Source organism: Asparagus officinalis, chromosome 3 (assembly GCF_001876935.1).
Source record: "Asparagus officinalis chromosome 3, Aspof.V1, whole genome shotgun sequence".
NCBI lineage: Eukaryota > Viridiplantae > Streptophyta > Magnoliopsida > Asparagales > Asparagaceae > Asparagus > Asparagus officinalis.
The window spans coordinates 54,811,418-54,823,891 of record NC_033796.1 but is presented as its reverse complement, the minus strand read 5'-3'; the positions used below and the strand labels follow the sequence as shown (position 1 = coordinate 54,823,891).

Below are 12,474 nucleotides of genomic sequence, written 5' to 3'. Positions count from 1 at the left end.
GATGATCAAGATAATTAATTCTAGTTTTAATGAGCATATTAATGAAGTCTCTAGTATCTTATGAATTATTTTTTATCCAATGTTATACACTTTTCTCATATCCATTTTTGTATTCCAATCCGATTCTAGAGGGTATGGATATTAATTTTCCTTGTTGAGACGTATTTGCATTTGTACCATGATTGGTAAGTTGATGTGTATGTAATGGGTATCATTTTTAAGCTATATCCAAACCGATTGCACTTCTACTTTTGTCCTCAAAGTTTTTAAAATTCGCACTTGAATCTTAGAAGAACTTTTCTACCTATAAATTCGATCTGATTAAACAAATTATTTGCAAGTTACTATAAACATCTATATGGTGACTATTGCGCAGATTTTAACTTTGGAGCATGGAGTTGAAGACAATAAAAGAATGAAGAAGCCAACAACAGATCACCTTCTGCCTGCTTAATTAGAAGTAACTTATTCTTAACCAATCACTTATTTATCTGCACTGCTTGTGTTATGTGCACGTTCCCAAAAGTTCAGAGGGGTTTAGTGTAATTAAAAATGTTCATGGGGTCTTACTTCAAGTCCTCAAAAGTTCATGGGGGTTTTATGTAATTATCCCTATAATTTACTAAAATTCAAACCAGAGATGGGCTCTGCTAGTTTCTCCCCAACGCCTCCTACCGAAGGCAAACTTACTTCACGTAAAAAAGTCACTCTTTGATGAAGAATTTTTTCACAAAATCAACCGTTTCCTTCTTTTTTATGCAAAAATAGTGGTAGCAAAAACCAAAGAGTGCTCTAATTCTCAGTGTTTCAAGTAGAGTAGAGGTTGATGCTTCCTCTAAAGGTAGAAGAAGACCAAATATCAGCGCCGTTGTCATTTGCCACGTTCTCTGTACGAGAGATAGGAACGAGGCACAACCCTCTGCTTCTCAAATCGCTTGTCCTCTGTTCTTCATCCTGTCATTCAATTTAAATTCACAACTATGGTCAGAAAAAAAATTTATTAAGTAAACTTTTTAAACAACAAATCAGAAATCTTTCTACAACATTTGATGCCTTGTGATGCCCATTTGACAAGTAAATAGCGTGGAACTACGAATTGGAGTTTGGGGGGGCGCTCTTGTTTAAGAGAGAATTGTTAGAATATTGACTCTTCATATTCTATTATATGACATTGATATCAATTTAAATTTGAATTTTAAATTTAACTACTTTGGTAGTTTTAAATCGTAATTACATTGGGTAGTTATGAACTCCTTGATGGTGGAAGTTCTATAAAGGGAATCACTTGTCCACACACAAATATAATGATCAATGAATGATCAATGAATAAAGTCCTGTGATAATAATCCATCAATTTCGGTTTTGTGTTGTGGAGTGGACAAGGAAGAACAATTATCGGTAATTCAGTGTTTATTGCATTCAACAATAGAAGAAGGTATGCACAATCTAATTCAATCTCGTTTTAGTATGTAAAGGAGTGTTAATTTCTGTTAACCATGCTATAAGAATTCTATCAAGAATGTATTTCCATCTTGAGTTTCTATCTAAACAATAGGATTGCTAAGAAATCAATTTTTACCCTTTCTTTTCCATGGGTGAAAGCTCATTTTCCTATATTTCTTGGAAAACAACCAAAACAGTCCCTCAAATATGTTTGGATACCACGGTGATTTTGGTGTGGTGTTTTCAAGACACCATTGCGTTTTTCTTCAAAAGTATTTTCAAAACACCATGGCAAATGTTTTTTTGCCAACAATAGTTTTGACCTTTTATAAGATTAATATTAAACATTTTATTAATATATTAAATATTAATTATAATATAATCTATTTTAACTAATATTTTATAATACAATTAAGATATTATAATATTATACAACTAATAGATTATAATATTATATACTGTACATATTTATAATATGTAGTATATCATAATACTTAAATATTATTTTCAAATATTAACATATTTAATTATTTTTTAGTTAAATATGTTATTGTCATTAATACATTATTTTTTATAAATAATAATGTATTAGCATTTTCCTTTTATAATATAATATAAAATTATTATATTTATGATATTATTATTATATCAATATTTGTTATAATATATGTAATTTATCATTAATAAGTTATTTACTTTATAATATATGATTGTTTTGTCATTAATTTATAATGTAATATATTATTATGTATTATATAATATATTATGAATATATTGCATATATTAATATATAATCTTTTATTCTTATAGGAGTTATTATATTATTATTACATAACATATTAAAAAATTTTAATATATTATATAAAATTTTAATACATTAATAATATATTTTATTAATTAAATAATATAATATATTACTTTTTTGTTATATAATTTAATATTATATCATTACTATAGGATTATTTATTAATAATAAATCATTATCTATTGTTTTATAAATATATTGTTCTTTTATTATTTATTTTCTATTAATTTAATATATATAATATATATAATAGTGTTAACACTACTAATTATTTATATTATATTAGTATATAATATTATATGTATTATTAATTAATGATATTAACATTGTGTTTGATATATTAGGAATATAATATTATAATTTAATTTATTTAAATAATGTAATATAAGTATCGTAACTAACATATCATATAATATATGTTAATTCAAATAGAATATATTTTTATTTTATTACTATATTTTTATTTATATAGTCAATTTATTATTATCTACTATTAATATATATAGTTATAATAGAATTTGAAATATAAATATTATATTATATTAATTATAATATTATATATATTAATAATTAATGGTATTAAACATAATATTGATATATTCGGAAACTAATGTTATAATGTAACATACTAAATAATATAATTTAATACTATATTATATTATATTATATGTTTTGCAATGAATATATTATATTAAAAATATATTATTAATGCACTATGTGAGACATTGTATTAACACCCTTAAAACTCAATACACAAACACCAAACTTGAAACATATTTTTGGTGTTTTGAAATATGTGTTGTGTTTTTAGTTTTTGATATTGCAGCCTAACAAAAATGCCATGGTTTCCAAACACATTATGTTTTGTCTTTGGTAAAAACACCATGGAAACACTAAAAACACTATGGTATCTAAATGCTACCGTAACTTCACATTTTCCTATTATTAATTATCCTATTCATCTTCCTTTTTCTCTATCATTGCCATGTCTAAAATGAATATGAGGACTCCAAACTTGTAACGATCCTCATAATTTGTCCTTATGTAACTGTCTCTTAACGGAACCATAGATTTAGATAAAATCAATGTTTTTCCATACCAACTCCTCAACTATAACATTGCATCGCTCTTAAATGGTACCCGGGGTAGGAGGGGGGTCATGTGCCCCCTACCCCCCTTCCTTCTCCCTCCTCCCAAAAAACACACACGGTCTTATGAGCATGGTTATCTAGCGTAAGTAGGTCATGAGATTAGAAGCACTACCTTTTTTATGTGATTAGACTGCACATACGCTAGGGCTGAGCACGGTTCAGTCCAAACCGAAAAAACCGACCGAAGCAAAACCCGACCCGACCCCAAAAAATCAGTTTTAGGAGTAGGACGGTTCGGGTCGGGTTGAAAACTTTTCAACCCGAACCGACCGAATACCCCATGGTCTAAAAATACTCATTCTGCTCAAACCCGACCCGTTCCCAAAGACAAAGTCTCAACTCTCAAACCCTAAACACATAAACTTCCCTTCCCCCTTTGCTAGCCGCCTCCTTTGTTCTTCTCTCTCTCTCTCTCACTCCTCAGTCCTCAGTTCCACGGTCTACCTCTCTCACTTCCTCTTCCTCTTTCTCACTTCCGCGGTCTTCATGACCAAGGTCGAAACATCTCCTCAGGCTCAGCATCTGTCTCCGGCTTTGAGGGGGACACTCACACCCATCCCGTCGCCGAGGTCGAGGTATAAACTTTATCTTTTGCTCTTCTTCAAGCTTCTGACTGTGATTATTCTTTAATTTTGATTTATTTCCTTGGATACAGTAGCTAGTAAGTTGAGATATCAACCTCTTAGTTTCATGTTCATTTATGCACTCCTATTCTCTTATGATTTCTGAGTTTGTGCTTTGATAACGATCCTTACTTATGATTTCTGAGTTTGTGCTTTGATAACGATCCTTAATTTGTTTTCTGGTATATATGTTTTCATGGATGATGATTAACGATCCTTAATTTGTTTTCTGGTATATATGTTTTCATGGATGATGATTTTGTTCCTTTTTCCCCCTCTTGTTTTTCCAAATTAAGTCGGCAACCCCTGAAATACTACAATTTAATATTCATGGGATCACTTACCCGTCACGATATATTTTATTTGATTTAGCATTTGACAAGTCTAGTGTTTAAGTCATTCTGAAAATAAAGTTAGAACCGAACAAACCGAACCGAACCGCACCGAACCGACTTGCAATGGTTTGGTTCGGTTTTGAATTATATGTGGTTCGGTTCGGTTGTTCAAATTTTGGTAAAAACCGATCCGAACCAAACCGTGCTCAGCCCATACCCAATGGCCCATTTAGATGAGTTTTTTATTTTAGTCCACAAAATTTTTTATACTTTAATATTTTCATACTTTGATAGTCTCCCATCTCATCATATTTTTTAATTAGTTCTCCAAAATTTTTAAGTATTTTGAAATTAGCCCTTTAAATCTTCATATTTCAATATTAGTCCCCAAGTCTTCATATTTTGATATTAAACACCCAAGTCTGTATTAATTCATATTATACTTTTAAAGTTGAGAGTACTTTTTTCTTTTTGTAAATAATGATTTCGTATATGGTATTTGGTTGGGGTTTGCAAGTTTGAGGCCTATCTTCTCTCTTTAGAATCATGATATTATCAAATGTGATTATTAATATTGTTATAAGAGTATAAAATTATAAGTTTATAACCTTCAATCTTCACCACAATTTCAGAGCTTTGATGCCAAGATTCAAACATGAGAGGCCATGAATTTAAAGCGGATTTATACAGTTGATACTGCAGTGTGAGTACAAGTTTTGACCATAAAAAGGTGCTTAATCTGCAGAAAGTGCGGGTATGTTAGAATATAAAATTATAAGGGTTTTTCTAGAACCACCTTAACCACAGGATAATTATATGAAAACCACCTTTCATTTTTAATTTATACATAACTTACCTTTAAAGTTGGTTTCTGTTGCAATCAACAATCTCCTTGTCAAATTTTCACTAAACAACCAAAAATAAGCTTAAAACATTCAAGTTCAATGTATGTGAGTTGTGTCCTAACAAAACCTAAACATTAAAAAGGTGAGTCATGTATATTGAATGAGAGTTTTTTAAGGGTAACTTTGGGTTTTAAGTGAAGAATTTCACTGGCATGTGATTAATTGCAATAAAAGCCAACTTTAAAGATGATTTATATATAAAATAAAAATAAAAAATGGTTTCCGTACGATTACTCCATTTTTAAGGTGGTTTCTAAGAAAACCCTAAACTATAACTCTCAACCCAGGCCATAACTTCGAAGTTTTTGTGTAAAAACATTAATATTTGACTAATATAATTGATTTAGTATTTTTTTAAAAGAAGATTAAGGGACCCTCCACACCCAAGCTCCACTCCTACCTACGCCACTCCACCCCCAAGCTCGGCAACTCTTCTACCTAGCGCCACCTTGGGGGGGGGGGTCGGGGCATCTGCCTCGGCAACTGCATTTGTACATCACAAGTTTTAAATGGCAAAAAAAGTAGAGAGACAATGAGTGATACTTAAAGGATCTTGCCGTTACACCAAAATTCTAATATTGTGGTTGCGATAAGTGTAAGGGTTGTAGTTCTATACTCTAGCATGCTCCTTGTCAGTTGATTGTCCATTTTATGATTTGAAATCTAGGCTCATGCATCTATATAAATTTTTTTAATTAAAATTTCTAATTTAAATTTATGGAATTGGAACATGAGTCCCTCTGGCACTAAGTCAAATATCCATGCCACTATGTCAAAACTTCGACTGTACCAAAACTTAACAGTTGGGTGACAATTAAGGGTTATAATTTTATACTAAAAATTTAGCACGTGTAAATGCATGTGATATGAAAAAGTTTTTGCTATTGCAATATTAATTTTGTTTTGAAAAGAAGACCACTATAAACTCAATGTCCATATTATTTTTACAGTTTTCACTATTTTCATTATTCCATTTATAGAGCAGTGTAGATGGATACTTATCGTTTTTTTTAATAAACTTATTAATTTTTTATTCCTTTTCTAATCTAAAATATGATGAATGTTTGTCTTATTCCATATGCATTGATACGAGTGTATCTTCTCTTCGGGAGCTTAGCGATCCTCATGGGAGCTTGAGGATAGATGATTCTCATGATAGCATGAGAATAGGGGTGTAAAACAGTATAGTGGAACGCAAGTGGAAGCGTGGAATGAGACGACGAGCAGCAGATTCGAAGAATCCAGATTTTAGCCTGTGAGTCGACTCATACATGTACATGAGTCGACTCATCAGGTTGAGTCGATTGATGCCTGTCATGAGTCGACTCAAGAACTCAAGCCCTGTTAGCAAAAAGTTTCTGACCAGTCGACTCATCAGTTATGAGTCGACTCATATGAGGTCATGAGTCGACTCATAACTGCTCATGAGTCGACTCATCGGAGCTTTCCAAATTCGTTAAGGACTCTATTTACACGTTTTCCTGTTGGTTTTGGGCTTGGTTATTTACCAGATTGCCATCCATATTTGTACACTTATATAAAGGGGTTGTTTAGGGTTTCTAAACATCAGCTTAGATCATCTTAGAGATCTTAGATTAGAGAGAGAGATTCTAATATTTGTATTAGGATTTAGAGAGGATTGAGAGGTTGTTCTCGATTCTAGTGAGATTGTGAGGGAGAGATTTGTAATAATTGATTCTTCATAATCTAGAGAATGTATTTTTCTTCGCCATACTGAATTGTTCTTATGCTTTAGTTGTCTTCTTCTCAACCCACATTTTGGTAATTCCACGACCAAAGGGTGCTCGCACGACAACTCGTATCAAGTTGGTATCAGAGCAATCAGATCCGATGAAGGGGTATCCTGTGTATGGTCCTTACTCGATCGTAATACAAGAAGCTTGGCGAGATCCTTATTTTATTGGAAGGAGTCCAGGTTTTAAGGAGGAAGAAGATGGCTGAAGGAGACAATTCTACGAGGATTGATGCATTGGAGAAGCAGATCGAGACGATAGGTTCGACTCTCACACAACTCGTCAGTCTTATCCATGGAGGTGGCAAACAAGGTAAATCTTCTTCGAAGAAAATTATTGAGTCCGATGTGAAGAGAGTAGATTTAGATTCCGACGAGGAGGAGGAGACCGTTAAGGCTGCATTGCATCAAAGGGGTAAGAATTCTTATCAGAATCTGAAAATTGAATTCAAGGTGTAGATTCATGTTTATGATGGGAGTGTTGACGTTGAGAGGCTTGATGACTGGATCGAGCGGATGGAGACGTATTTTACTCTTTATGACTATTCGTCAAAAAAGAAGATTGTGTTCGCGACTTTGAAGCTTTCAGGGCACGCGTTGACGTGGTGGAAATCCTACTGCAAGCAGGAGAAGAAGGCGGTATCGTGGAACAAGTTCAATGAGTTACTGAAGAAGCAGTTCTACCCGGTGGGATTCCTTGAAGAGCGTTGGTACAAGTGGTACGGTTTGCACCAAAGGGTCAATCAAACCATTCAAGAATACACCACGGAGTTTCAGCAGCAAGCGATGGTCCTTAACATTACGACAGAGGAATATTCCGTATTTATGAAGTATATGGCGGGATTGAGCGATTACATCCGAAAGGAGATGAAGCTATTCACGATGGAATCAATTACAGAGGCGAGCGTGAAGGCTATTGCCCTCGAGGGCAAGCAAAAGAAGGGCAACGAGGCTAAGGGAGACTCCAAATAGACGGGAGGCGAGTCTAGTGGTTCTCAATCTAAGGAGGAGAAGAAGAAGGGTGATCCAGGGAAAACAGGGCTGATTTGTAGTCACTGCGAGAAGACAGGACACACAGCTGATCGGTGCTGGGAGAAGTATCCTTATCTCAAGCCAAGAGGGTTGAAGAAGAAGGAGGAGAAAAAAAGCATACATGATAGCTCAAGGTCCGAAAGAAGTCCCGGGGATGACAGAGCCCAACAGCAGTCTTAACCTTATAGCGGGAAAGCAGACCACGAAAGAGGACGACGACTTGAGAGAGCAACTCTTTGTTCTTAAGTTGTAAGTAAAGACCAGTTTGGTTGATGCTATTGTTGATTCGGGCAGCGAGAAGAATTTGATATCCGAGGCATTAGTTCAGAAGCTAGGTCTGAAGACGGTCAAGCATCCGAAGCCTTATCCATTGGGGTGGATTCAGAAGGAGGAGAAACTGAGTGTAGTTGATCAATGCACTGTCAGATTTGCACTCCACGAGTCGTATATTGACGAGGTCACGTGCGACGTCGTTCCATTGGATGTTTGTCAGATTATACTGGGTAATCCGTACTTATGGGATAGATACGCGATCTACGAGAGGCGGGCTCAGAAGTACACCTTCATTAAGGATGGTGAAAAGTTCATATTTCGTTCGGCATCTCTTCCGAGGGAGACAAGCTTGGGGACGGTGACGCGAGCGAAGAGACTAGTGAATGCTAGCAAGAAGTTTGTCTCGCTGTGCATTAGACTTCCAGAAAAGCCATCGACAAATGATTACAACTTAGAGCGAACGGTGACTACGACGAGACGGGGGACGAATGAGTTATTTCCGATCAGACGTCGAGACCGGATTCCTAGCAAGGCCAGGTGGTGCAGACAAGATGGAGGAGCTCGAGAGTTTCCTCAGCAAAAGTTCTAACTTGAACGGAACTTCAAGTTCCTAAAGAGGGGACCCCTGATACGGGTGTATCTTCTCTTCGAGATCTTAGCAATCCTCATGGGAGCTTGAGGATAGATGATTCTCATGATAGCATGAGAATAGGGGTGTAAACAGTACAGTGGAATGCAGGTGGCAGCGTGGAACGAAACGACGAGCAGCAGATTCGAAGAATCCAGATTTCAGCCTGTGAGTCGACTCATACATGTACATGAGTCGACTCATCAGGTTGAGTCGACTGATGCCTGTCATGAGTCGACTCAAGAACTCAAGCCCTGTTAGCAAAAAGTTTCTGACCAGTGGAACGAAACGACGAGCAGCAGATTCGAAGAATCCAGATTTCAGCCTGTGAGTCGACTCATACATGTACATGAGTCGACTCATCAGGTTGAGTCGACTGATGCCTGTCATGAGTCGACTCAAGAACTCAAGCCCTGTTAGCAAAAAGTTTCTGACCAGTCGACTCATCAGTTATGAGTCGACTTATATGAGGTCATGAGTCGACTCATAACTGTTCATGAGTCGACTCATCGGAGCTTTCCAGATTCGTTAAGGACTCTATTTACACGTTTTCCTGTTGGTTTTGGGCTTGGTTATTTACCAGATTGCCATCCACGTTTGTACACCTATATAAAGGGGTTGTTTAGGGTTTCTACACATCAGCTTAGATCATATTGGAGATCTTAGATCAAAGAGAGAGATTCTAATATTTGTATTAGGGTTTAGAGAGGATTGAGAGGTTGTTCTCGATTCTAGTGAGATTCTGAGGGAGAGATTTGTAATAATTGATTCTTCATAATCTAGAGAAGGTAAATTCCTTCGCCATACTGAATTGTTCTTATGTTTTAGTTGTCTTCTTCTCAACCCACCTTTTGGTAATTCCGCGACCAAAGGGTGCTCGCACGGCAACTCATATCATGCATGTCATGATATGATTTGGAATGTTCTAGAAGAAAAAGAAAGAAAAGGAAACAAGAAAAAATCTCCCTTATAAAATTACATTTTTGTCCTCTTAATTATAGTTGAAAAACTATAGTTGAAATAGGGACATGTCCTCCAAAATCATTCAACTTTTCTCCTGCCTTCACTATGTATTTTGTATACTAGTACAATGACACATGCGACAAGCTTGAAATAATATTAAATTGTTACAATTTATCTTATATTGACATATTTATAGTTTGAAGATCATTTAATTCATGTAAATTTATTATAAGGTTCTATGTAGAAAATGTATCATAAACTGGTATTTAACAATTAAATTTATTCTTACACAATTTTGTTGGGTAGATTTCTTATTGAAGATAATATAATTGGAGTAATGATTAAAAAAAGAAAAATTGAGATATTGCAATTTAAGTATATGAGTATAATCATTTCATGATTTCGAATGTTTAGAAATAAGAAAGGAAAAAAAAGACAAGAACGAAATAAAAATTTCTCTTGAAAAATCACAATTTTAATTATGCGAGTTCAAATTACAATTTTAACTGTGTGAGTTCAAGTTCTTTTCTATTTAGAAAGTTCTAGAAATAAGAGAGGAAAAGAAAGGAAATGAAAAAAAAATCTCTCTTGAAATATTATCATTTTACCCTCAACTAAAATAGGAAGCGATCAAATGCCCTTCATTCCTCTAAAATTTCACTACCCCATAATGTTTTTTATATGTTAGTATATATAGATATAAATTAGTATAGATATAAATTAATATAAATTAGTGTATCAGCACTATTAAATCACTAATAAAGACAACTTAAGTTTGGTTAAGTATGTGCACTTGAAAATAATATACCAACCGATCAAGAAATTACTAAACCAATTTTGCTAGACTAGAACTGGCTATCAAGAAAATTGTGTATAAAAAACTGAAAATTACCAAACCGACTAATTTTGTTAGACTAAACACTATTACTAACAAAGAAATTATTTAATAACTTTTATTACAGTCAATAGGCTTCAAATTGGGTCAACCAAAGAATCTGTCTCCATTTCACAAATATAGCAACTTCACAGGAAAGAGGTAGAAAGAAATACAAGAGAAATCAGAGAATTAGTCTATTTACCTGAAGGCTTGCAGTCTTTGGCAGGCTTGGCTGCAGGTATGGTGAACTCAGAACCTGGCAGAAAAAATGAAACATAAAAAATTTGAAAAATAAAAGTTTGAAAACTTTAAACTAGAAGAGAAATTGAAAAGAAAATTTTGAGGGAGGGAGAATAAATTTACTTGAACTTGGTCGTGCAAAAACTTAATATATCCAAGAGCTTCATGCAGCACTGAGGCAGTGTCAGACTGAACTACCCAGTCAAAGTCAAAGTCAAATTAAATGAAAACAAATTAATAAAAAAAACCTAGTAGTAGAAATTTTAATTTATTTATTTATTCAATCTTCAAAAAAAAAATGAGAACAAAACATTAAACCTTGCAAAAGGGTGAAACCAGCTGCTGCAGTGTTGAGATTCTGTCTCTCAACTTATCCTTTTTTACCTATTGACAAGTATCATCCATAAATCCATTAAATACACTCTTCAAATGATATACAAGTAACCCAAAAAAAATTCAAAACAATTTAAAAGCTTAAGGAAACAGAAAAGAATCAAAAACCTTGATGGTACTCAGATAAGCTGATGGCCCTTTCTTCTGCTTCTTGTGAGCTTTTGTTTCAGTGGTCACCTCCTAAACAACAATGAGATTATGATTTTAAGAGAGACTTGGTTATATGAAAGTCTAGATAAACTATTCAACGATTGTGTCTGCTAGACAATTGGTGATCCAAAAAGTGGATAAAATTATTAGAAATTTGTGGATTATTACATCAAACTTATAATTCTTTCTTTTCTAAGCATGGTTCACTGAATAATTTTTAAGTTGTCTTTGCTAAAATGCATGTAAATTGAAAAAAAATAAAGATAAATATTTGGTATATACCTCAGCAGTACTACTTGTTGTTGAAGAGGATGAAGAACTCTGAGTGAAGGTTAAAGAGGAATTAAGACTGAGTTTCTCACAAACTCCATGGTCAGGAGCAAGATAGAGTAACTCTGAACCCAAAAGCTCCATGAAACTCGCCTCCTCTGATTCCATCAAACTCAGTAGCCTTTAAAAACAAATGGGTTTTAATTAAACTAATTAAAAGGACAAAAACAAAAACCAAACTCTTTGCCCCCACCTGTTGAGCTCTAGAAAGAGAGCAGAAAAGAGAGCGAGAGGCTACCTTCCTCTTTTGGAGACCCTAATGATGAAGAGCCTATTCTCATCATGTGGGGAAAAAAATTAGTTTCGACCATTGTTTATTTAATATAAATTTATTTTTTTCTAATCCCAATTAAAAAACAAATCTTTTTTGTTAAGTCAATTTATAGTCAATTTAATTGCAAATTTTATTTAAGAAAATGTGTTTTTTAATAATTGTCGTTGTAAGAAGATTATTGTGATAATGGAATTTGTGAATTATTTCTAGGGAAATTTGCTTCTAGCCCCCAAAATAACTCCAAGTATATCCCCCACCCAAGACTTTTTCAAAGCTCTCAAAACCCTTAAAGTAAAACC

The 12,474-nt window shown here is 33.9% G+C and overlaps 1 protein-coding gene across 1 annotated transcript; it reads right to left on the bottom strand.

Annotated features, from left to right (window-relative positions):
• LOC109832294 (transcription factor bHLH113-like) lies at window positions 691-12,175 on the bottom strand. Its single transcript, XM_020399716.1, has 7 exons — window positions 12,140-12,175; window positions 11,854-12,022; window positions 11,530-11,601; window positions 11,347-11,412; window positions 11,152-11,217; window positions 10,991-11,044; window positions 691-954 (listed from the first exon to the last, which is right to left on the bottom strand). Exons 2-7 carry the CDS (start codon window positions 12,007-12,009, stop codon window positions 808-810), a joined length of 561 nt encoding a protein of 186 aa, XP_020255305.1. The 5' UTR covers window positions 12,010-12,022; window positions 12,140-12,175; the 3' UTR covers window positions 691-807.